Source organism: Chrysemys picta, chromosome 1 (assembly GCF_011386835.1).
Source record: "Chrysemys picta bellii isolate R12L10 chromosome 1, ASM1138683v2, whole genome shotgun sequence".
Taxonomy (NCBI): Eukaryota; Metazoa; Chordata; order Testudines; family Emydidae; genus Chrysemys; species Chrysemys picta.
In genome coordinates, this window is record NC_088791.1 from 309,285,875 (window position 1) to 309,312,855 (window position 26,981).

General features: G+C 42.1%; 1 protein-coding gene across 6 annotated transcripts in view; it reads left to right on the forward strand.

Moving 5' to 3' along the window:
• The window catches only part of FLT1 (fms related receptor tyrosine kinase 1), a 147,973-nt gene extending 128,169 nt beyond the window's left edge, over positions 1 to 19,804 (forward strand). For 3 of the 6 annotated variants that reach the window (XM_008167458.4, XM_065581380.1, XM_008167469.4), the window contains 12 exons: positions 790 to 903; positions 1,891 to 1,979; positions 2,549 to 2,708; positions 3,097 to 3,194; positions 3,704 to 3,826; positions 4,862 to 4,973; positions 9,556 to 9,655; positions 11,090 to 11,195; positions 11,289 to 11,431; positions 12,188 to 12,272; positions 13,204 to 13,295; positions 17,648 to 19,804. In XM_008167458.4, coding sequence (XP_008165680.2) covers positions 790 to 903; positions 1,891 to 1,979; positions 2,549 to 2,708; positions 3,097 to 3,194; positions 3,704 to 3,826; positions 4,862 to 4,973; positions 9,556 to 9,655; positions 11,090 to 11,195; positions 11,289 to 11,431; positions 12,188 to 12,272; positions 13,204 to 13,295; positions 17,648 to 17,849 — 1,424 coding nt within the window. In that variant the 3' untranslated portion in view covers positions 17,850 to 19,804. The remainder of the gene's footprint in view (positions 1 to 789; positions 904 to 1,890; positions 1,980 to 2,548; positions 2,709 to 3,096; positions 3,195 to 3,703; positions 3,827 to 4,861; positions 4,974 to 9,555; positions 9,656 to 11,089; positions 11,196 to 11,288; positions 11,432 to 12,187; positions 12,273 to 13,203; positions 13,296 to 17,647) is intronic. The other 3 variants (XM_065581379.1, XM_008167460.4, XM_042842844.2) reach the window with 2 other exon arrangements.
• Positions 19,805 to 26,981: the final 7,177 nt, after the last annotated feature.

Genomic DNA, 26,981 nt, shown 5'->3' on the forward strand with positions numbered 1-26,981 from the left:
ACTTCACTCACTCCTCTCCAACCTGTAGTGGTGGGGAGTAAGGAGCTGTGCAAAGTCCCTTATCCCTGTGCACCTGATCCCAAAGGGTGGGTAGCCTATGTCAGCCAGCTCAGAATCTAACCCTTAGTAACAGAGCGGATTGGCCAGCATGTGAATGTATGTGCTTGAAGATCTAAGAATAGTCAGCTGGATAGTCCATGGCTTTAGGTATAGCACTTAGGATTCTTGTGAAACACTGATTTTCAGCTCCATAATGCCAGTCGGGGATTTGGGAGAAGATATCTGTAGAATACCCATATCTGTCTGTCTATATGGCCTCAGCACTGTAGTATCTGAGCACCTCACACTCATGGATGTTATCCTCAGCACCGCTGTGGTGGAAGGCAGCGCTATCCCCATTTGACAGAGTGGGGGCCTGAGGCACAAGGTGAATTAAATGATTTGCACGAGATCACACAGGAAGTCTGGTTTTGATCCAGGTGCTGATCCCAAGTCCCTTGAGCCGAGTCTACCAGACCAACCCTCCTACCCCTACACAGCACCAAAGCTGACCCAGCACACTGTTAAATATAATACTGGGAGGAAGTTAGCAGTGACTAATTCTTTATGTGTCTCACTGCAATTAAAAGGCCGCTAGGCAGAGAGGGGTAGAAAAGAGAACACAAATACATGGAAGTGTATCCCGGGATGACAATTATTTCATGTGTAAAACCTGGACAATCGGTAGGTGGTGGCATAGATCCCCAAATGAAACTATCTTTATACACTGGCATTATCTTGTGTTCGCAGAAGGAGCCACAGCAAGTGAATACAAAGCGCTGATGACTGAGCTGAAAATCCTGATACACATTGGGCATCATCTTAATATTGTGAACCTGCTAGGAGCTTGCACAAAAAATGGTGGTAAAATAATTTGTACTGTGCTAAACGTGGATTGAGATATTCTCTGGATAATAGTCTTTTGACTGTCGGTTTTGTAATGTCATCCCAGGGGCCAGCTGTTCGCTTGTTTTGTCAGTTTCACATGGATGAGCTCTGTCCACCCTCAGCTAAAACAAGGAGTCAGATTTACTCAAATAACTGCTTTTTTACACATTCCTTTTGGTCTTAGTATATAAAGGCTTGAATATAGGAGCATCCTAAATAAGGGACCACTTGTTGCCCTAAGCCCAGCAATTGAGATCAGCAGGACTAGAAGTGCTGACTAAATTAAGTATCGTATAGGAAGGACAAGAGGCAGGGGATTTTCAGAAATGGCCACTGACTCTGAATTTTCATTCTTGAGATATATTGATACAGAGGGTATATCTACACTGCAATTAAAAACTCATGGCTGGCCCATGCCAGCTGACCTGGGTTAAGGGGCTGTTTAATTGTGGGGTAGATGTTTGGGCTCGGGCTGGAGCCCGGGTTCTAGGACCCTGCAAAGTAGGAGGGTCCCAGAGCTCAGGCTGCAGCATGAAACGTCTACATTGCAGCTAAACAACCCCTTAGCCCGAGCCTCACAAGCCCGAGTCAGCTGGCTTGGGCCAGCCACAGGTGTCTAATTGCAGAGTAGACGTAGTGTAAGTGGCCAGTAGGTGAGAAATCATTCCTTCTGGATACATCACCCTATTTTGTTTTAGTAGAGATGTGCTGGGGCTGCAAAATTTTAATGAGAACCCAAATTCAGGGTTTTGTGTTGGCCCATCCCTAATTTTCAGCACCGTTATTATTTTGTGAAGGTGTCCAGAGTCTTTCAGGCATGGATTCCTCTACATTAAAAAGTATTGCTAATTGTTATGCTGGGAACTGGGGCTAGTTGAGTGCAGGAGAGATTTCGCTGTTCCTCAGAACTCATTTCTTATATCTTATTTTACGCCACTGAAAATGTTCTTGACTTCTGCTCAGGGCCTCTGATGGTGATTGTTGAATACTGCAAATATGGAAACTTATCAAACTACCTGAAAAGCAAAAGGAATTTTTTCTTCCCCAACAAGGTAAAGAAGCAGATGCTTTGTATTTCAATGGGTGTCCTCCCTCTCTGCAAGCAAGATCATTCACGCTGAGCGATGGGTGGGTTTAGAGCTTTGGTTTATGGAACAGAAGCATAGGAAAAGCAGCGTGACCCCCTGATATCAGTGCTGACAGGAACATGCAAGAGATGAGGCTAAGAAAGTTTTCAAAGGTTTAAAACTATTTTTTTTAAATGCATGGAGAATACGAACATCAAGAATAAAAGATTGTGGATCCCTTGTGCCTCCACACCGTACTCCCTGCAGTGGAATCTGCTGGTTTCACTCAGTTTAGTGGGTTCTTTCTTTGTCACAACCATGGGGCCCAATAGTGCCAACCTTATTTGTGTTGGTGGGCACTTAGTTACTGAGTAGTCCAATACCAGCCATTCTTGAGACCGTGCTTGCCTATGTGAGCATCACACCCATAGAGGGAAGAGGAAGATTTTAGTAACAGATCACAGATGAGACTATTTCATTGGCTGAACTGATTTCATTCATCCAGCTCCTGCAACTTTGACACAGTATCTCTTACTCCCTCTGTTTGTTTAAAGGATGCGTCATTGCAAGTAGAACAGATGAAAGAGAAAAAAGATATTGAGCTGGTGGAAGGCAAAAAACAAAGACTGGCTAGTGTCACCAGCAGCGAGAGCTTAGCAAGCTCCGGATTTCAGGAAGATAAAAGTCTGAGTGATGTGGAGGAGGAAGAGGAGGGTAGGTATTAATTCCTTCCTGTTCCTACACAGTCTGTGATATTTTTACAATGTACTCTGCATCTCTGAAAATTTTTCCTCATTTATCACCATAATAAATATCCATGGGAGATGCTCACAGCGTCATGTCCAGAAGCTAGAAGTTTAAAAAAAAAAGATTATTTACTGGGTTACTTAATCTGACAGGAAAATGTGTGACTGTTTCTTCTTGACTCTCTTTATCTTTGGGAAAAATACTGGAGTAACAGAGTATAAAGCAAATACTATTTTTGTTGGTGGTGGCAGTGGGTTGATGTCCAAGCACCACTCTACTAAGAGTGAACTTACTGGTACCAGCGGCAGTTAGGAAAAACACCTTATTAACTTAGTATGTGTTAAATTGCTTCCAGATTCTGACGACTTTTACAAATGGCCCCTCACTATGGAAGATCTGATTTCTTACAGTTTTCAGGTGGCTAGAGGCATGGAGTTCTTGTCATCCAGAAAGGTCAGTGTTACCCTTTTGGATATTCCTCTCCAGCAGAATCAGACTCAGGAGAGATGAAACTATGTCTATATTTTACTGACACCTTTCCTTGGCAGAACTCCCAAAGGAAGGGTGGCTTCCCTCTTGATGTTCTAAATATAAGCATGTGTTTATTCAAGTCTTCATACTATAAACACAGGATTAAGGTGGAAGACTGTGGATGAAGCTGATTCATTCAGAGAATTTTTTTTTCAAGATATATTAACAGAGCACAAAACTGTTTAATGCCTACCTTGATAATATGTAACAAATTAAAGACTCATGACTTTTTGGTCTGGAAAAATGTTTGTTTGTGAAGAACTGCCCATTGTTTACGTAACTTCATATAAACTTTTGTCAACTTCCTTAAGAAAATATTAATATGATCTTTCGAATAATAATAATTTTTAAAAAAGGAAACGGAAAGATTCAGGAAATTTGTGGGTAGGATTAAGGAAATGCAGTTTGATTGTTCAACTGTTTTATTATAGTGTATTCATCGTGATCTGGCAGCCAGAAATGTCCTTTTATCTGGGAACAATGTAGTGAAGATCTGTGATTTTGGCCTTGCAAGAGATATTTATAAGAATCCTGATTATGTGAGAAAGGGAGACGTAAGTCAACATTTGGTCTGTTTGTCCAGTTGTTCATAACATATCATTTTAAACTGTTCATTAAAATAGTCTGTAAATGTTTACATTCCCTGCACTTAAAAGGGTCTGAAAGCTATCGTAGATTTTATGTGAAGATGAGCAATCCAGATGTGTTGTATATTCAGTGACCATTTGCATCCTTAAAAACAATGCTCGGAAATGCTGACCATTTCACAGCTCTGGTCTTTTAATAGTTTACATGTTGGCATTTGTTTCTTGGCTAGCCTGACCAAGTAAGCCAGTCAAAGTGAGCTGCTTTCTTGAAAGCAATCATTTATGCCAAAAGGGGTCCGTGTCCCTCAGTGTACATGCACAGGGACAAATTCCGCTCTTAGTGACATTGGGCTAGATTTAGCATAACTGCACTGAAGTTGATGGAGTTGCGCCAGGAGTAAGTTTGGCCTCCCACCTGTAAAATCAGGCTGAGCTAGCATGTCTCTCTACCGGGGCTGGGAGGCTTGCTCCCAGCTGCAGTGTAGACATACCCAATATGGCCCTGATCATACAGTGAAAACTGTGCAGGCAAACTGTGCCTGCGCATATTGAAGTGAATGGAGCTTGGTGTGGCTTCTGGGATCCACTCACGTGGTTCTTTTGGCAGAATCAAGACTTATCTTACCTACCTTCCAGGAGTTAATGTTTGTAAATTGCTTTAAAGACTTAGAGTACTAAATAGGCACCAAGAATGATTGTTTGAATAACTGAAAATGTCTCCCTATTAAAAGGAAATAGGCTTCTCAGTTTAAATTTTTTTACACCACATAGAGTAGATGGAAAATTCATTTCATTTTAAATAGAAAAACAAATTACCTGGCAAAAGAGAAAATAAAATGTTCTAGTTGATTGAGTGCTCATTGTATTCTTGGTGTCTGTAAAACAATACAATAAAATCCTGCTCCGGTGTTAACTATTCACATGGTTATATATTTTTTATCATCTCTGGTTGAATTTTGTATCCACTAAAAGTAATTATCTGGCTTGTCCATTTTGTTACAGGCACGACTTCCCCTTAAGTGGATGGCTCCAGAATCCATATTTGATAAGATCTACAATACGAAAAGTGATGTGTGGTCTTATGGGGTATTGCTGTGGGAAATATTTTCCTTGGGTAGGTTTAAATATATATTAGGGAAATTAGAGAATTAACAGTTAGGGTCTAATCCATAGCCCATTTAAATCAGTGGAAAAATGCCCGCTGACTTCAACTGGCCTTGGCTCAGTCCTTTGATCCTAGGTACATATGATCTATGTTGTGTGTGTAGCTGTATGTTCAATTTCATGGAGAACCACATGAGACCAATGAACAGCCACAGGCAGCCAATGTAGCTGCACAAGGAGCATTTTAGCTATCTAAAACCCAAAAGGGACACATACAGGAAATGGAAGGAGGGGCATGTCACTAAGGAAGCATACATGGGAATAGCACGAGCATGTAGGAACAGAATCAGGAAAGCCCAGGCAAGGAATGAATTGCAACTGGCAAGGAATGTTAGAGACAACATGAAGGGGCTCTACAAATGTCAGACCATAAAGAAAGATCAGGGATGGTGTGGGTCTGCTCCTCAATAGAGAAGGTGAACTGGTAACGGAAGGTGATAAGAAGATGGAGCTGCTCAATGCCGACTTTGCTTCAGTCTTCACACAAAAATAACATGTGACTGGATGACTAGTGAAGTTATCATAGACAATGAAGGGGAAGGGATGCAGATCAGAATAAGTAAAGAACATGTCACAGATCTTCTGACCAATTCGAATGAATACAATTCAGCAGGGCCTGATGCTATTCACCCCAGGGTAGTGAAGAAATTAACTGAAGAAATCTCAGAGCCACTGGCAATAATATTTGCAAACTCATGGATGACTGGAGAAGGGTGAACATAGTGCCCATCTTTAAAAAGGGGGAAATGGAGGAGCTGGGGAAGTATAGACCAGTCAGCCTGACTGATACCTGGGATGCTACTAGAGCAATGTATAAAACATTCAATTTGCAAATACCTGGAGGATGAAGGAGTGATCACTAGCAGCCAGCATGGATTTACAAAGACCAGATCATGCCAAACCAGCTTGATTTCCTTCTTTGACGAGGTAACTAGTTTGGTGGATAAAGGGAATGCGGTGGATATGACATACCTGGACTTCAGCAAGGCTTTTGACATAGTCCCACACAGGGCCGACGAGAGGGGTGGGGGAAGCCGGTACAAATTACCGGGGCCCAGCGGTCTGGAAGGGGGCCCGGCTTCCCCCCTCTCGTCGGTCCTGTTTAGCTGGTCCGCCCTTGGTGGGGGGCCCGAAAAAAAATGTTCACCGGGGCCCGAACCTGCTCTCGGCGCCCCTGGTCCCACATTACATTCTCATAAGCAGGTTGGAGAAGTGTGGGCTCAGTAGAACTACCATTAGGTGGATTCATAATTGGTTAAACAACCACAAACAGAGTAACTATTAATGGACATATCAGATTGGAAGGAGTTCTCAAGTGCGGTTCCACAGGGTTCTGTTCTGGGTCCAGTGTTATTTAACATCTGTATTAATGACCTGAATGTAGGAATAGAGAGCATACAGTCAAATTTGCAGATGACACAAAGCTAGGGGGGCTGCAAACACCTTGAGGATACAGCTAAAATTCAGAGGGATTTTGATAAATTGGAGAACTGAGCTATAGACAACAAAATGAAATTCAACAAAAAACAAAGGTAAGGTGCTACTCTTAGGGAAGAAAAACCAAATGCACAAATACAGGGATAACTGGAGGGCAGCAGCACTGCTGAGAAGGATCTGGGAGTTGTGGTGGATCACAATCTCAACATGAGTCTCCAATGCGATGCTGTTTCAAAAAAAGTAAATGCAATTTTGGGTTGCATTAACAGAGTCATAGCATGCAAGTCATGGGAGGTGATAGTATCACTCTGCTCGGCACTAGTTAGGCCTCAGCTAGAGTACTGTGTCCAGTTTTGGTCACCAATGTATAGAAAGGATGTAGAGAAACTGGAAGGGATCCAGAGGTGAGTGACAAAAATGATCAAAGGGATGGAATGCAAGTCATATGAGCAAAGGCTGAAGGAACTGGATACGTTAATTTGGAAAAAGAGGAGATAAGGGGGGGACATTATAGCGGTCTTCAAATACTTAAAAGGCTGCCATAAAAAAAGATGGAGAAAAAATATTATCTCTTGCCACGGAGAGCAGGACAAGAGACAATGGATTCAAGCTACAGCTTAGCAGATTTAAATTAAATCTCAATAAAAACTTCCTAACTGTAAGAACAGTAGGACAGTAGAACAGACGTGCCTAGGGAGGTTGTGGAAGCTCCTTCACTGGAGGTTTTCAAAAGGAGGCTGGATAGCTATCTGTCCTGGATGGTTTAGATACAACAGATCCAGTATCTTAGCAGGGGGTTAGACTAGATGACCCTTGTGGTCCCTTCTAACCCTCTGGTGCTATGATTCTAACTGAAATGTGAAGATACATACTTTGTAAGACCTCCAATAGATAACTGAATCTTGGTGCCAGGTTACAAATTACAACTAGATAACCGAAATATTTGAACAGTTTCTCCTTTATTTACCCTCCAAGCCCACGGCTCAGAATTCCCCTATAGGTACGTCTATGGAATGTATGACAGCGAGTCTTAGAACCTGGGTCTACAGACTTGGGCTCACAGAACTCCACTAAAAATAGCTGTGTAGACGTGGCTTGATCTGGAGCTCAGTCTCTGAAGCCCACTCCCACTCCTGAGACTTCAGATCCTGAGTTCCAGACCAACCCGAAATGTCTCCCCAGCTATTTGTAGCGCAGTAACCCAAGCCCTGCAAAGTCAAGTCTGGTGAGCTGGGCTCCGAGACTCTCTGTCACTCACTGCGAAGACATGCCCTATAAGATGACAGTTGATCCACTGAGGCGAACACAGCCTGACTAGTTTCAGGTGCTTTGTTTGAAAGGGAAACACAGAATCCTAGACTGAGGGCTTGACAGGAAAGTAAAGTCAATGTTTGAACATTTCATTTTAATATGTAAATACCCCTGGGTCTGTGCAAATAAGGCAAGCAGGATTTGACCCTCAGTGTAACTCTTAGGGCCCAGTCTTGTAGCCTTTTCTCCAAGAGAATGGTTACGCTGAAGTCTGAGACTATGCATGCAAGTGAACTCTGCAGCGCTGGTCCTTTGCTATGCACGTAATATTCCTGTAGGACATAACCATGATCCTGCTGAAGTGATTAGGAGTGTGTAATTGACTTCACTGAGTCTAGGATTTGGCTCCAAATGATTTAGAATCCCCTAATTGGTTTTGACTTTTCCTTTGAGAGCAAATAAAAACCTAGTCAAAACCAAAAATGCCCCAATAAACAGAACCTCTTTAATTTCGCTGTGTTGAGATGTGCTTAAAATGACACCGTCTATTTCCACTCTTTGAAAAATCTACCAGCCACAATTACCCTTCAGCAACACAATGCCAGCACTTCACTGTTCACAGCTGCTTCCTACTTACACAGGCAGGCGCGGATGAATGAACATTGAAACGGATGCCGTGGAACGAACTAGAGCGCAGAATCTGAAATAAAAACCCTGTGTGAGGCAATGTTTTTTTAAGTGAAAACTGTAGGCTACAGAATCAATACTGAAAGGGAAACAACGGCATTCAGAAGAGAAGAATCTTAATTGGGTCCAACACAGAGACTGACACAACAGTAGAGGAAACAGTCCCAGGCAGTCCCTCATCCAATCATTGACTAGTTTGAATACACGTTGCTGGCAGTGCTGCCGACTCTGGTGTTTTTATGGCAATGTTTGGTGTTTCTCTCAAAGCCCCAGCTCCTGGACTCAAGTAATTATTTGAGAACCTCAGCTTTCATTTTTTTAAAAGTAAGTTTCAAAGTCTTTTTGGTTGTGGAGAAAAGTTTGAATGGCCCGAGTGCACCCTAAATGCTCTCAGAAACCAAAAGGCAAAGAACCCAAATGTTGCTGTATTTTTTTTTTTAATCATGGTTGATAAACCAATGTCATGATTTTTTAGGCTGACTTATGCTGTGTGAACATTTGGAGTTGGTGAGACTGTGTCTATTAGAATTTAGGGCAGTATTTGTATATATTGAGGAATCTAACAGTTCTTAGGTATAAAGCGAAGATAAATCACATTTCCTTTTATTGAGTATCTATTTTAAAACTGAATTGCTCTCGTTTCCTTTAAATCCAGCCAAGTGCTGCTAATACTCATGGATCTGATCCTGCAAGAGCCTCAAAGACCCAGACCCAGAGCCTCAAAGATATTTAGCCTCCTCACTTCCATTGCTGTCAACAGCTTGGGACATTGATTTCAATGGAAGCGAAGATTCTAAAATACCTTCGAGCAGGGCCAGCTCTAGTTTTTTTGCTGCCCCAAGCAAAATAAATAAATAAATAAATCCCTCCCAGAGCAAAGTGCCGTCCCGGGAATGCCGCCATGCCGCCTCTAGAGTTGTGCCTCCCCAAGCACGTGCTTGGTTTGCTGGTGCCTAGAGCCAGCCCTGCCTTAGAGGATCTGGGCCTAAATGCCTGTAACTTGGGTTGGCATCCATGGGAGTTGAAGGCACTTGGTGTCTTACAAGATCAGGCCCCTTGACTATGTGTTCAGTGGTATAACACTAGAACTATACATGTATAGACACTTACTCTACCTACCTCGGTCCAAGTACTGATTCATACACTGTTACCTTTAGGTGCTTCTCCTTATCCAGGGGTGCAAATAGATGAAGACTTCTGCAGCAGATTAAAAGAAGGCACAAGGATGCGGGCCCCAGAATATGCAACATCAGAAATGTGAGTTTACTTTTCCTATATGCAGAGCCATGCAAATCCGTGGATATCCACTTTATATCCATCCAAGTTTGATAATGATTAACATATCTGCTTGAGAAGCACCATACAAGTGCCAAGTATTATCATTTTATTAACTTGGGCAGTAACAGTTCAAGCATCCCCCCAGCTTTTCTGGAGACCACGTCTCTAAGGTGCCACAAGTACTCCTGTTCTTCTTTTTGCGGATACAGACTAACACGGCTGCTACTCTGAAATCTAACAGTAAGGGAAGGCGAAAGGGTCTCCAGGCTTTTTTAGTCCTTGGCCTTTCTGCGGTTTTCAACTGTGCAGACAACAATCCATTAGGAATTGGATTAAAAGTGATGACTCATTTTACATAGGCCACCAAATTGGTCATCAAATGATAGCAACTTTCAGTCTCTGCCTCGCTGGGTAGATGACCTAGAGATGAAAGGCTCCATACACTGTTACTAATCACCTGAGTCTTTCAGAGCCCTGATTTCATCTCAGATAAAGATGAGAAGTGCTTTCAATAGATACAATAATTGACATTTAGACAATAGAGTCCTATCAGAGCACTTGGCCTATGTAATCTTTAAACAAATGCTCTGCACTTGTATCTGATGAATGAATAATACAAAAAGTCACAACATACTAGGCCTGTGAGAAATTTTTTTTTTTTTTGATCATGTCAGTTCTGGATGAATCACAGAAATCAGAATGCACTTTCATTCTGCACGTCTGTCATTTGGGGAAAGCACAGACATCGGATGCATCGTGTCTCCCTATGCAAAAGGAAATAGAATGAAGGTTTTTATGGTGCCTTGTCCACATCCCATGTACTGAGATCATCAACAGGACTCTAAATAGCAACAGTTACAAAAAAACGGCAGAAGGCCGAGTAAAAGGATACACACCAGACTTAATCCTCTCTGGAAGTGTAACCTACTGGCTAATTTTATTATCCTACTGACACTTAAGAACTTTTTTGTTGTTTCAAATATTTTATTGCAGGAAGGAAAACTAGACTTGACCAATACAAGGAAGTGAGACATTCATATGAGTCATCTTACGGTGCCTTCCATTACCAGATAATAAATGCTCCATACCATGGTTTAAAGCTGTACTAGGAATAAAAAAAATATCTGTTAGGAGCTGTTGGTTAAATTATCCTCTGATTGCCCCCAAGGAGGAGTCTTTTTCTGAAGATTGGCTCTTTTCTTTTCAATAACAGTCCCTGGTAATGCCGGACATCTTTCTTGTTAAAATGCAGAAATCCTTCTGGCTTTTCCAGATTAATGCATTATGCGGAACAATAATTAAATCTAGTGACATGACACTACCATAAAAATCCTGGAGCTGTTTGATATGCCCCGGTGAGGAACGTATCGTGCGTTACCACAAAATGTGCTCATTTTGTTTTTATTTTCCCAGGTATCAAATCATGTTGGACTGTTGGCATGGGAACCCCAATGAACGACCAAGATTTTCTGAACTGGTGGAAAGGTTAGGGGATCTGCTTCAAGCAAATGTGCAACAGGTACTGAACTAAATGGCATCAATATGTTACTGTATATACACTAGCTATATCCTGGACTGTCTTTATTGTAATTAAATATATTTGTGTTTTTAGGATGGCAAAGACTATATCCCTTTGAATACGATATTTACAGCAGATAGCAGATTTGCATACTCAAGTCCCACCTCAGTCAACTCTAATTTGAGTGAAGATATTTCAGTTCCAAAATCAAACTGTGAAAACACTGAAAATGCTGGGTAAGAGAAAAAATACCAAGAGTTTTTTTTTTATATTAACTATGTAGAGGAAACTTCTCCTCAGGCATGATTTGGATTAGGATGAGAAAACAATTAAAAATCACCCTGAACTTTCTGCCATCTCCATGATCTGACTCAAAACTTTACTTTTTTTAAATAAGATCACCCTTAATTGCTCTCTTCCTCCATGCATTCTGAAATGGCATCTGGTCCTTCCCTGCCTCTCCATGAATCTTGCACTACCTCTGTATAACCCTCCAATAGGTGCCCCCACTACATTCCTTCCCATCACCATCTGCCACTGATTTTAAAGTCTACCCGCTCTGGAGTGTGCAGTGCATTCTGAGGTAGATAACCCCCACATTATCAGTTGTGGATGAGGGCCAGCAGAGGCTGCTAGAGCTTCTGAGCTCAGTAATGAAATCTTCAAAGCTAAGGGAGTGATATATGGACACAGTCACGCGGAGAGGTATCTACTGGTAGATTGTGGGGAGAGGAGAGATGATAAAAGACCTGGTGAAGAGGTAAAAGGGGAAGTCTTCCCTCATGGCCACTGAATCACAAGTTAATGAGTGTTTACATACAATGGGTTTCGTATGTAAACCATTTAGCTGTCAAACAAGTAAATACATTTTAAAATATTAAAATGAAAGAACAGTCCCTATTTATTCACAACTCATTTTATTGCATAGCCGCTGAGGTTTCCTAAAAAAAAACCTCTTGATGATATCTGTCTTCTGCTTGTTTGTTGACTAGATACATAAACACCTTCAAAATGAAGCCACCCCAGAGGGTAAATACCTTTGAAGAGCTTTCGCCCAAGGATACCTTTGTATTTGATGTAAGTGATACTCCAAGTACAATGAACAGTATGTTCTTTATTCATATATTTATATTTAATTTTTTGTAAAAGGGGCATTTAGTTTGTCCGTGTGTCTGTGCAGAGCAGCATTGTCTGCTCTTAGAAGTTAGGTTGTTTATAAACAATATTATAATAGGCGAAGATCTGAAGAAAGAAAATGAAGAGCAGAACGGACCACCGAGTTCCATAACATGGCCTGCAACCACCTTCTCCTTTGATATGAAGGTGTAGTCAGAGTAGAGAATCTGGTGTCCTGTGTTCCATCTTCATCTGAGCAGCCTGACCATGCAGAGTGAGATTTCTAGTTTTGTGGTTACACTTCTGTATCAGTAAAGAAGAAAGCAACTGAATTCTACTCCATTTTAGGCAAGCTCGCTAGAAGCCTGGTAAGCTGGCAATATGTCCCTCTATGAGGCAACATTTGCCTCCCCCGCTCCCTAAATTATTAGGCCTTGTGGAGTTGTAGAGAGGTAGATGAGAGACAGGAGCAGGGTGAATGACTGGTACGTATATGAATTAAAACAAACCTTTGAAACGTTTAGGGGATGGACTGAGGTTCAGCTCCACGCTCAGGTTTGCCATATCAATTCCCCCATCCCTGCTGCTGCTGTCCCATGGGCTGGCCGCACGGGTAGCTGACCAAACACAGTGAGTTGGATTGCTGGAAACAGAGCTGGACACTTCATAGGTGTTTTTGTTTAAAACGTTGCAGCCGTGTTCATTTCATGTGTTCATTATTGCCACACAATGGGTACCCATTTTTAAAAGTAACATAGGCACTCAGAAGCCCAGATCTCATGGAAAATCAGCTCTTAAGTTGCTTTTGAAAATTTGACCCAATAAGAATGTGATTCTTTTAAAAATTAACTTTTTTTCATTAAATGCCTAATAGGCTTTTAATCTTTTTCAGGATTATCAGGCAGACAGTGGGATGGTGCTGGCTTCAGAAGAACTGAAACGCTTTACTTGGACAGAGAGCAAACAAAAGCAAACGCTTTTTGGGTCTGTGTTTCATGCCTCTTTCTTGTCCTTTACACACGCGCACACAAAATAATATCAAAGAGGGTCTTGCATGTTTTTGTGCTGAATCGCACTTGACAGAACAGTTTGACACTCTGTAAATAATTTTGTTGGTGATCATGTTGTGTGACTGGTTTATTTATTCGGTACCCGGGACCAGATCATCCAGGAACCTGACAGTAAATTACAAAAGTCACCTAGATGCATTTGCACTGGCCTCATGTACTAGTTCTACATTTGATGGACCAAGTGACCCAGGTCACTAATCCCAGACTGATGGCTGCAGGAAACAAATTCCAAAGATCAAGGCCTTTTGCTGAGAATGACTTGCTGTTGGTCCTGGAAGTTCTCAGGAGACACCAAATGCACCCAGCAGATATTCATCTAACAATGCTTGTTTTTGCCCTTCTCTTACATGAATCAGCTTAAGCATAACCCATTTAAGAGCCATAGGCTCAGGATGCTCAAGTGGCAACTTTACAATAGATGGATGTGAGGGCCTCATTTCTCTTCCTGCTTTTAAGCACTTTAATATATTGGCCACCTTCCTCTGCCTAATTCCTGACAGCTGCCTGAGAGGAGAACAAGGGCTGTCTATTAAATGTACTGTACTAACATGACCTAGCTCTAGACGAGGAATGTTTATTTTCTCAGTTATGGTCAGTGGCCGTTATGAGACTGAAAGTCTCAGACCGGTTTCAATTCCCAGGTTAAGGCCGGCTCACAGTATGGAGGCTGCCCTGACCTGAGTGATCATTCATCTTGTGCTAGCAATAAGTTACAGCCATCATGCCATCTTGATTGTGCTCGACTGGTCACACTGAAGCCTGTGGCATATGGTATGGGGGATCTGAGCAACTGCAGATGATAAAGTTCTTGGTCAAGATCTAAAATGATTTGTTTATAGGAAAATTTCAGTGATTAGCTATATTACTTTCGCTGAATGTGTGTGTGTGTGTGTGTGTGTGTGTGTGTGTGTGTGTGTGTGTGTGTGTGTGTGTACACACACAGAGAATACTGATGATGTAGTGGAAAGGTTCTATTGGCAAGAATTAGAAATGGAAGAATCACTTATGAATGCTAAAGCCAAGGGCTATACAGGTCATCCTAATAAAGTGGCCATAAAATCTTGATAACTGAACCAATACCTCATATGTTCTGCCCATGGACGTGTGTTACAGATTTTTTAAAAAAAATTTAAAGCACTCATTTTGCGACGATTTCTTGTACCCTTTCAATTGAAAAGCCATGTATAACAATACATATGGACTGTGCAGGGCTCATAGAACAAAATGGCTCTAAAAAATGACCTAAAATAGCTTTTCTTGAAACAAACATGCCATTTTTAAAATCTGATATCTTGTGATATCCAGGGCAGCAGCAAGTGCTACTTGTCTCTGTGAAGCCTAGAAATCTCCCTTCTTTAATGGCATAAAGCTCTTGTTTCTAAGACTATGATTGGTGCAAGGCTGTGTATTGTTCTTCAGGACAGTGTCATTTTGCAAAAAAGTTACAGTTGTGGAAGAGAAGGGAATGTCTTGGTGGCAAATTGACTTTTTAGAAATGGTGGCTGTTAGGAGAATGTGAGAATAAGTCCTAAAGGGAGCTAGATTAGTTAGCAGAGAACAGGTGAGGTGGTCAAAACTGTATGATAAAAGCAATTTGTAACAGTGTTATGCTGGAAGATGTTAGTAGCTGCCATCAAGCGGGTCTTCAATATATAAACAATCACAGACCTGATTAAAGCTGCTGGATGTGCTAAACCCCCTTTCCTTCAGGCTAAATGGAAGAAACAATTAAACGCTGCTTTATGTAGTGATAGCTGGAAACAATAGGAAGTTACTGCCCAAGGCACTGGGCCACATGGTGAAGCCTGAGCAGGGCAAGCCATGTGATCTGAGGGGTTTCCCTAGGACTGGTGGTAAACACAGGAGCTAGGGAATTGGTTGCAGGGTGGGCTTGAGAGGCAAAAAATGGGGGAAAAGCTAGCAGACAGCAAGAAGCAAGAGAAATGGGCAAAAGCAGGGGTAGGCAACCTGCAGCATGCGAACTGATTTTCAGTGGCACTCACACTGCCCAGGTCCTGGCCACCAGTCCAGGGGGCTCTGCATTTTAATTTAATTTTAAATGAAGCTTCTTAAACATTTTGAAACCTTATTTACTTTACATACAACAATAGTTTAGTTATATATTATAGACTTATAGAAAGAGACCTTCTAAAAGGGTTAAAATATATTACTGGCACACCAAACCATAAATTAGAGTGACTAAATGAAGACTCGGCACACCACTTCTGAAAGGTTGCTCACCCCTGGTCAAAAGCATGGCCCTGAGAAGGCGCAGAGAGACAGAGCTCCATGGAGATGGAGGGGGCAGACTCAGAGATAAATAGCAGGTACTTTCCTTGCTTGCGGTTTCCTACTGCCTTCAGGAAATAGGACTTTGTGTACAGTCTTTGTAAATAAATAGGATTGCATCAAAGGAATATTTGATTCCATCATCAATTTCTCCTCCTAATAGCTACAACTCTGCAAGGCCTCAAATATTGGCTAACCACTCAGGTCAAAAGGAGAAACTATAGTGTCCTACTGTACTGGTCAGATGTGTGCTGAATGTCTTGGACTCATAAGTGCTGTAACAGAAAGAAAAAAATGGAGTCCACTAGAGATATAGAAAAATAAGTTCTTTTGATTTAAGACTTCCAAGGATACATGGTCATTTAGATCACAAGACTCCACTACCAGCTTCAGAAGAAATAAGTATGCCTTTATAAAGGCCTCCCTAAGAGATTGGAAACCTTCTAACTACAACCTTTTAACTGGAATTCTCTAGCTCTCAAGACTAGAGCAAGCTAAAATTCTAAGCCAGAGAAAGCAGCTCACCTAAAGTAAGTTTCTAAGCTAAAATAAACTTTAAGCCATATTAAACTCCTAAATTGGAATAAACTCCTCAGAGCTAAAACAGAGACCTTTATTGGATTAACCTCCCAAACTAGCATATCCCTCAGAACCAAAACAAGCCCTTCCCTAGGCAAAAACCCAGCATAACCCCAACTACTCAGGACAGGAACACACTTCCTCTCTAGACTAATCTCCCTGAATGGAGTGAATGCCTCATCTCTGAAGGAAGATTTATAGTTCCTTAGCTCCACCCCCTAACAGGTTCTGGCCAATTAGCCCTCTTCACCTGACTCAAAATGGTGTCTGAGCACCAACAGACAGAATTTTGTAGCTATTCTTTTCCCTGGTAAAAATACTTAGGGCTTTATTGATTCTAGTAAAGGTAATTAGTTGGGAGAGCTTAGTCTTAGCAGGGGTTTGTTCCAGCCCTTAGGGGCTATTTCAGCTGAGGAGTTTAATGTAACTCAGAAATGTATGATAACTTAGAAGTTACTAAGGCTTATGGTTTTATGGTAAATCTTGTAATATTTGATGCTTTTCCTAATGTCCTAGGTCATACAGATATGTTAGAATATTTGCTTTCTTTTAAAAAAAAAAAAAAAAAAGTAAAGAATCCTTATGGTTGTAGGGAGAAAATACTTGAAAATATAACCCTTAAAGGTGTAAAAGCAAGAAAAAGAACTTCCTTTAGAAGTTTAGGGGCATCAGGCAGTAGGGGTTCCATAACACCTGGGGAACATGTTCCTTGGAAAGTATATGTCCTATGACTCAAAATGTAAGAATTTGTAGAATCTAACAGGAACTGTTGCCCCTCTGTCCCCCAAATAAGAAATGCCTTGTGCTACATACAGAGGTTTTGGTGCTTCATTTTTCTTTCAAAGATCTTATTGCCTAAATACAAATGTAAAAGCTTCCTAAAAACTCTAACCAATGCCTGGGGGGTTTCTTCCTTGGGAATCTAGCGTGGTAGCTGGGAGGGGGATGTGCGTGACTACTTAACAACTTACTCTTTTAATTCTTGAAATAACCCTTTTGAGCCCTGACCATTTAAAATAAGGCTACTGGAGGGTAAGGACACAAAATAAGGCAACCATCACCTTCCTGGGGATTGGAGGGATCAGGTGATAGGCTCAGTGTCTTATCACTCTTGTGAACGATATCACATCAAATGCAGCCCAAGTTAAGAGTGATCAAATGTTATCCCATGACTACGTGGTGGACTAAATGCAGAGCTGGGCCCATGTATTTTGATGATGTGCTTGGGAGGCACAAGTTCCCTTGTGTACACAATCCCAGTCAGTCCCTACAACACCATGCTCGCCATCACCAATGAATGGGGCTGTTTCCTTCCATGCTGTCTCATTCAATTCACTAAAAATAATCTTAGATACTTTCCCCCCTATGCACTGAAAGTGACACTGCTCTGTTTTACAGTCTGAAAGCTGCCAGCAGGAGCAAGGAGTCCGTTCTTTCTGGAATGACCAGGCCGAGTTTCTGCAGTTCCAGCTGTGGCCACCTCAGTGAAGCTAGTTGGAGATTTCCTTATGGTAACATAGTGCTGGAAAAAATGAGAGTGTGCCGTTCTCCTCCTCCTGATTACAATTCACTGGGGTTTTATTCCCCCCCACCTGTTTAAGAAGTTCTGTGCAAAGATTCAGATGCGTATTTTAACCTGAACCAGCTTTTCCTAAACACTGTCAGTTCAAAAGCTTCCACCTGAAACAGCTGCTGTTTATGTGATCTTAAAAGCTTTCTCTCCGCCCGCCCGCCCCCAACCAGGCATTGACTTAAACTCAGATGACCTGCTTTTCTACAGACGGCACAAAGTGTGATGTGTGCATTTAAAATGAAGTAGGGCACCAGTGCTAAGGGTCTAGCTTTCTCAAGTACTGAATCTCTGTAGCTCTCCTAACAGTTAATGGGAGTGACAGGAGCTCTGTACCTTAGATGACTGGTTCCCTAATCTTCATGTAGAAGACCCCACTTCAGTTTCTGGTCCCTTTCAAAGGATGGGAGTCCCATGGAAGCAGCATGCCCTGCCCCACAGCAAGGGTGACCTCCTGCCACTTAACATAATTCATTCTCAGTTCAGAGTCAGGAACAGCTTTGAGATCTGAAAACAAGAATACAGTTCCACTCTCCTCAGGCAAAAAGATCAGGGCAGTACAGTACCTTTAATGCTGAGGGAGTCAACAGTGGGCAAGAAACTGGGTGCAAGGCCCATTGGAATCTGGGCCCCAGGGACTGAGAGGTCCCAATGCAGTAGTGAGGGGAAAGCAAGTGGGAGAAAACAAGTCTACCTGTGTGGGACTGGGAGTGGGAGAAAGGGCCCACTTCCTGGAGTTCAGGATGTACAGCCTCAGTTTATAGAAGTTTGAGGGAGGATTAATGCCTTGATGAGCATGGCATTCTGGTAGATCAGGACTTAGTTTTAATTCATTCTTAGACCATAAGAGATCTGAAGGCTTCCCTGGACCCAGGAATTTCTACACACACCACAAAATGCAGTTGTCAAGAATACATAGAAATGAAAAATCTGGGACTGAAATAATGAAAATTACAGAATAAATAGAAGCTTTATCAAGCTTGATGGGGCACTAGTTCAAGCAAATCTTCTTGAAGGTTGCACTTTGTCTCCCCAAGAATGTGCACTGGAAATTATTTTAACTAGAGATATTTAAGATGAGTTTTGTCTACACTACCTACTGGATCATCTGACATATTGTACTGATTGCTGACTGATTCCCATAACTAACAATATGCCGGGATGGCCAATAAGCTCTGCATATTGCTAAATTGAACAAATGTTTATTAGATGCCTTGCAAGGGTTCCTAACATGTAACTCACCATAGAATCCTTTGGGAGGCTATGGTGACTCTTCTATACATGCACAGTTGACTTTCAAATTTACTTAACAGTACTGGTGTACAGCAGCAAAAGTATTTGTTAGTAATTTGCATCAGACACTACGTATATTGACTAAGAAGAGAAACAGATGGTCTTAGTTTTAAAAGCTGTAAAGATGCACTATCCCTCTTCATCTTTGTATGCAATATTAATGTAAAAAAGGCCTTCGATAAAGCTTACCCTATTAAAGGTTGGGAGCGGGAGAAAATCCCCTTCCCTCAATTTGAGGAAAAGCAGCCATGTACAGAGCCCTAGAGTGAGCTGTGTGCAGTAGGCTATTGAAGAATGCTCTGGATACACTTCAGCTGGCATCCATCCTAACTCAGGGGACCATTAATTCTAACTATGACCCATTTGCTTGGTCTCTTGCTGGTGGAGCAGAATTTATCTTGATCCACACCTATGGGTGATCCATGAAATGTTTCCCCCTTTCAATCCAGCCAAAATAATTATTCAGGGATAGTGCATCTCTAGAGGAGTGTGTGTGCACACTGTACATTTATAAATATGCTTTTTGTGCATAAATATTTAAGAAAACTGGAATATTAAGATTACTTTTATATGACCTTTACTAAAAACATCTTTGGATGTGAACAACTCACCCCTACGTCCTACATTTCTTATCTTTTTATATCAAATGTATTTTATTGCTAAATTCACATAATAAACAAGTTCTGAATTTTGCTTGGTTAATTAACTGAATACATGGGTCAAAGCTTTCCGGAAAAGACATCTCTTACCATTAGGCACAACAATTTAGACATCTCTGTGGAGATAGTGCCCCAGATTTGCTCACAGCTGAGTGGTTTGCTCACAGCTTTGCGACTAGGGCTGCTAACAGGGAGTTTTGCAAGGGAGTTCTCCAGGTGAAGGAACAGCAAATACAGGACCCTTGGGGTAAGTTGCTGTCTGTAGTGTGTGTTTGTGTTTGTTTGGGGGTTACTTGCTGTGTGCTGAGCTTTTGTTTGTAGGACTGTGTGCTGTGGCTGGCAGTTGGAATCTGTGAGCTTCAAAGTAAGGTTTGAAAGCTAGAAACCTCTGTTAATTGGCTGAGCCTTAGTCAGTGGGCGGGGCTATCAAGAAGGCCAGGGCTTTATAAAGCAGTGAGCAAGCAACCAGGGCTGCTAACAGGGAGTTTTGCAAAGGAGTTTGGAAGGGGAATGGGAAGGGGACAAGGTTCACTTGCCATTCTTTAAAACCTGTAAACTAAACTATATTCAAAACTTCTTGATTTAAACAACACCCTTTCATTAACTAGGTAGCTGTAGGAGAGAATGCAGGCAGAAGCCCAGCAGCAGAGTGGGGGCTACCCAGTTTATTGCGCTGAGTGCAGCATGTATGATTACCTGCCCTTTGGGCGGGTGGCGTATGTGTGCATTTGGTGCAAGGAGCTCCTGGCCCTCAGAGACCGCGTACGGGCTTTGGAGGCCAGGGTGGCGGAACTGGAGGAGCTAAGGGAGGCAGAGAGGTATGTTGATGAGGCTTTCTGGGACACTGTAGAATTGTCCCACCTCTGGTCAGACAGCCCCTGCGCTGTTGAGGAGGATGAAAGACCCAGGGAAGTAGAGTAGTCAACGGGAGCAGAGGGAAACCACCCTCTTTCCAGATGGTGTTGGGGTATCCTCTCGCACTGAGGTTACCTCTCCAGGGGAGGGAACTCCAGTCACTAGGAAAAGGCAGGTGTTAGTAATGGGAGAGTCAATCATTAGAAACATAGATAGCTGGGTTTGTGATGACTGGGAGAACCGTATGGTGACTTGCCTGCCTGGTGTGAAGGTTGCGGATCTCTTGAGGCATCTAGACAGACTTATGTGTAATGCTGGGGAGGAGCCCGTGGTTGTGGTACATGAAGGTACCAATGACATAGGGAAGGGTAGGGAGATGTCCTGGAGGCCAAATTTAGGCTGCTAGGAAAGAGACTGAAATCCAGGACCTCTATGGTGGCATTCTCAGAAATGCTCCCAGTTCCATGAGCAGGGCCAGGTAGGCAGGCAGGCAGAGCTTCAGAGTCTCAATGCATGGATGAGACGATGGTGTAGAGGGGAGGGGTTTAGATTCATTAGGAACTGGGGAAACTTTTGGGATGGGGGGAGCCTATCCAGGAGAGATGGGCTCCACCTAAACCAAAGTGAATCCAGACTGCTGGCACTAAACATTAAAAAGGTTATAGAGCAGTTTTTAAACTAAGAGATGGGGGAAAGCCAACTGCTGCAGAGGAGCACGTGGATCGGACAGAGAGTTCTCTTAGAGGAGAGTCTATTGGTAGAGATTCTCTAGGTTTTAGTCAGGAGGAGAGGATGGAAGAGGATGAGAAACATTCACATAAAGAATCGGACACATCAGAAAAGGGCAGACAAATAAACAGTGACAATTTTTTAAAGTGCTTGTATATAAATGCTAGAAGTCTAAATAATAAGATGAGTGAACTAGAGTGCCTTGTGATAAAGGATACCTATTATATCAATATCCTCACAGAAACCTGGTGGACTGAGGACAATCAATGGGGGACAATCATTCCGGGGTACAAAATATATTGGAAGGACAGAATAGGTCGTGCGGGAGGAGAGGGAATGGCAATATATGTGAAAGAAAATGTAGAATCAAATGAAGTAAAAATCTTAAGTGAATCCACAGCTTCCATAGAATATCTATGGATAGAAATTTCATGCTGTAATAAGAATATAACATTAGGGATCTATTATCAACCACCTAACCAGGACAGTGATAGTGACGATGAAATGCTAAGGGAAATTAGAGAGGCTATCAAAATTAAGAACTCAATAGTAGTGGGGGATTTCAATTATCCCCATATTGACTGGGAACATGTCACCTCAGGACGAAATGCAGAGACAAAATTTCTCGATACTTTAAATGACTGCTTCTTGGAGCAGCTGGTACGGGAACCCACAAGGGGAGAGGCAACTCTTGATTTAGTCCTGAGTGGAGCGCAGGAGCTGGTCCAAGAGGTAACTATAACAGGACCATTTGGAAGTAATGACCATAATATAATAACATTTAACATCCCTGTGGTGGGAAGAACATCTCAACAGCCCAACACTGTGGCATTTAATTTCAGAAAGGGGAACTATGCAAAAATGAGGGGGTTAGTTAACAGAAATTAAAAGGTGCAGTGACTAAAGTGAAATCCCTGCAAGCTGTATGGCTGCTTTTCAATGACACCATAATAGAGGCCCAACTTAAACATATACCCCAAATTAAAAAACACAGTAAAAGAACTAAAAAAGAGCCACCGTGGCTTAAGAAACATGTAAAAGAAGCAGTGAGAGATAAAAAGGCATCTTTTAAAAAGTGGAAGTCAAATCCTACTGAGGTAAATAGAAAGGAACATAAACACTGCCTAATTAAGTGTAAAAATGCAATAAGAAAAGCCAAAGAGGAGTTTGAAGAATGGCTAGCCAAAAACTCAAAAGGTAATAACAAAATGTTTTTTAAGTACATCAGAAGCAGGAAGCCTGCTAAACAACCAGTGGGGCCCCTGGACGATCGAGATACAAAAGGAGCGCTTAAAAACGATAAAGTCATTGCGGAGAAACTAAATGGATTCTTGCTTCAGTCTTCACGGCTGAGGATGTTAGGGAGATTCCCAAACCTGAGCCGGCTTTTGTAGGTGACAAATCGGAGGAATTGTCACAGGTGAGGTGTCACTAGAGCAGATTTTGGAATTAATTGATAAACTTAACATTAACAAGTCACCGGGACCAGATGGCATTCACCCAAGAGTTCTGAAAGAACTCAAATGTGAAGTTGCGGAACTATTAACTAGGGTTTGTAACCTGTCCTTTAAATCGGCTTCTGTACCCAATGACTGGAAGATAGCTAATATAATGCCAATATTTAAAAAAGGCTCCCAGCAATAACGTCAGTACCGGGCAAATTAGTTGAAACAATAGTAAAGAATAAAATTGTCAGACACATAGAAGAACATAAATTGTTGGGCAAAAGTCAACATGGTTTCTGTAAAGGGAAATTGTGTCTTACTAATCTCTTAGACTTCTTTGAAGGGGTCAACAAACATGTGGACAAGGGGGATCCAGTGGACATAGTGTACTTAAATTTCCAGAAAGCCTTTGACAAGTTTCCTCACCAAAGGCTCTTATGTAAATTAAGTTGTCGTGGGATAAGAGGGAAGGTCCTTTCATGGATCGAGAACTGGTTAAAAGACAGGGAACAAGGGATAGGAATAAATGGTAAATTGTCAGAATGGAGAGGGGTAACAAGTGGTGTCCCCCAAGGGTCAGTCCTAGGACCAAGCCTATTAAACTTATTCATAAATGATCTGGGAAAAGGGGTAAAAAGTGAGGTGACAAAGTTTGCAGATGATACTAAACTGCTCAAGATAGTTAAGACCAAAGCACACTATGAAGAACTTCAAAAAGATCTCACAAAACTAAGTGATTGGGCAACAAAATGGCAAATGAAATTTACTGTGGCTAAATGTAAAGTAATGCACATTGGAAGAAATAACCCCAACTATACATACAATATGATGGGGGCTAATTTAGCTATAACAAATCAGGAAAAAGATCTTGGAGTCATCATGGATAGTTCTCTGAAGACGTCCACGCAGTGTGCAGCGGCGGTCAAAAAAGCAAACAGGATGTTAGGAATCATTAAAAAGGGGATAGAAAATAAGACGGAGAGTATCTTATTGCCCTTGTATAAATCCATGGTACGCCCACATCTTGAATACTGCGTACAGATGTGGTCTCCTCATCTCAAAAAAGATATACCGGCATTAGAAAAGGTTCAGAGAAGGGCAACTAAAATGATTAGGGGTTTGGAACAGGTCCCATATGAGGAGAGATTAAAGAGGCTAGGACTTTTCAGCTTGGAAAAGAGAAGACTAAGGGGGGATATGATAGAGGTATATAAAATCATGAGTGATGTAGAGAAAGTAAATAAGGAAAAGTTATTTACTTGTTCCCATAATACAAGAACTAGGGGCCACCAAATGAAATTAATGGGCAGCATGTTTAAAACAAATAAAAGGAAGTTCTTCTTCACACAGCACACAGTCAATTTGTGGAATTCCTTGCCTGAGGAGGTTGTGAAGGCTAGGACTATAATAGCGTTTAAAAGAGAACTGGATAAATTCATGGAGGTTACGTCCATTAATGGATATTAGCTAGGATGTGTAGGGAAGAGTGTCCCTACCCTCTGTTTGTCAGAGGGTGGAGATGGATGGCAGAAGAGAGATCACTTGATCATTGCCTATTGGGTTCACTCCCTCTGGGGCACCTGGTATTGGCCACTGTCAGTAGACAGGATATTGGGCTAGATGGACCTTTGGTCTGACTCAGTACTGCCGTTCTTATGTTCTTATGGTCATATGGGAATACACACTCACTGCCTGTAAGTGTTCACAGTCTTGCAAGGCAAAAAGCAGATTGGGGGGGGAGGGGAAGGGTGATGGACACATGCAGTGTTCCTAATGTTTTGTGTGAATAAAGTGAAATGCACTAAATACATTGAACCTGACTGATTACCTATACCTAGCTAGAGGCCCAGTGGAGCTCTCTGCTCATACAAGGATGGCAAGCTCTCTCCTTTTTATTCCTCTCCCACAAACCAGTGGAAACCCTTTGCATCTGGGGGAGGGAAGGGACAATGATGAGGGCTGCTCTTCATAGCATCATTCCTCTCTGAATGCAAGGACTCCAAGTTGCAGGTTAATGCTGATTTAACATCCCCAGTAGTGTGACGTCCATGCATTGCTTGCCTCAGAATTCCTTTCTACAAGAATACGAAAGACCTGAATATGACTTCATGGCATCCTCCACATAGCATGACCTCGCATGCACTGTACAGGTGAGGCCACACCTTTCATGCAAGTGTAGAATTGCATGCCTTACTAAAAATGTTATTACATGCTTCTGCTTCTTCGCCAATGACTTAGTGAACCTATGTGTGGAATGGTGGATGGGCAGCAGCCAGTGGGAGGCCATAGCAGCACAGCATAAACGGCATGCTGTGACAGGGTCTAAGAAGTAGTGCTAAAGCAAATGGCGGGTCTCAAGAGAGCTATAGTTCTAAGGGTCTGACACCTCTCCCTCTTCTTATTAGCTTCAAGTAGAGCTTCACCTCACTGCTTCTGATTCAGTTTCTGCTGTGAGGTTTCACCCACTTATAGCCAGATTATAGATTCAGTGGGACAGATATGTAGGGAGGGAATTTGGAAGACTTCACCACCAGATGAGATGGAACTCTGATGCAACCAGCAGGAATTGCTGCTTCACACAAGCCCACCTGACTACATTTTAACACTTCATGCTGGGTGATTATTACTGGATATTTGAATTTGATATTAGGTCTTGTACTTCTTAGTTAAACTTAGAGATCATTGGACCCAGGCTGCTGTGGGGAAGGGTACTTTTAGCTAGTGGGGTCACCTGTTCAAGATCTTGGCTGGACACTACAAATATCTTTGGTCTTCTGCTATAGATACAAAGATGACAAACGATGCAAGTAAAGGTGGTATTTAGGAACCACTGTATCTAGAAGATCTTCCACAGATAAAACTGGAAGAAAGGCAGCTGGTGCAGAAACCATATTTTGAATGTGATAAGACATGAGGTGTCCTAATATCATCATGATGGGAATGGAAGGTACAGTGACTTTCTTCTCTGCCATAGCATAGAATCATAGACTTGTAGGGCTGGGAGGGAATATGAAGCCATCCACTTTATCCCCTCATGCTGAGACAGGACCATATCCACCTAGATTAATCCTAAAAGGTGTTTGGAAAATTTTAACAGGTTAAACAATGAGGGGGATTTCACAATCACCTTTGGTAACCTATTCTAGTATGTATAGTTAGCAAGTTTTTCCTAACATCTACCCTAAATCTCCCTTGCTGCAGCTTAAGCCCATTACTTCTTGACCCACCTTCAGTGGCTTCTCCTCTCAAGACTAAATCTGTTCAGTTTTTTAACAGGTTTTTCTAAACCTTTTATCATTTTTGTTGCTCTCTGCTGGACTCTCTCTCATTTGTCCCAATTTTAAAGTGTGGTGCTCAAAATGGACACAGTACTCCAGTGGAGACCTCCTCAGTGCATTTCCAAAGTGCTGATCATTAGACCTGTCCCAAAGTGTCCAGTAAATTCAGATTAGCTGCCCAATGGAATGTTTCGTAGCACGGAGCATCTCAGCACTTGAGGAGTTTCTCAAACTATGTTCTAGAAATGACTGCTCAGATGTGGGCCAGATGGATAGCTAATGAGGCAGCATATTTCTGTAAAGAATTGAGAAGGGCAAAAGCAAATTCTTACACACTGGCTGAAAGCCAGGGAGAAAACTGATTATGGTGGAGGTTTGGGTTATAAACTGGCATGATAGCTGTCTTGGACAATAAAACATGAGCCTACAGGGGGGTAGATATTACTGGGTAAGATGCAAGAATCCCTCAAATTATTAAATCCCCTAATCAACACACACTGCTTTGGGCTGATCCCTCTTGCCAATTACCTCCTAGCTCTCTAATCCCATTTATGGAAAAAACGGAGGCTGTTGCAAAGTAGCTTTGGCATCTTCTAAACTTTTGACCATTTTCAGGATTAGGTGGGAGAGAGAGAGAGAGAGAGAGAGAAAGTGCCGGTCCATGACTTCCTGGTAATAAATGAATATCCAGGGCTCACGTTTATTATTTTAGACCCATCAGCACCCTTTGTCACCACTACCTCTTAAGGGCTGGTGCCACAGTGGTGGATCCGTGCCAGATTACAGCTGAGTAGCTCTATTCTTCTGAGGGAGTGGATCCAAAGAATAGCCCTGAGCAATGTTCAACCTGCACATGAAGCGGCAAGAGGAGACCGAAGGCTGGGGCAGGCTGCAGTGCTGCTA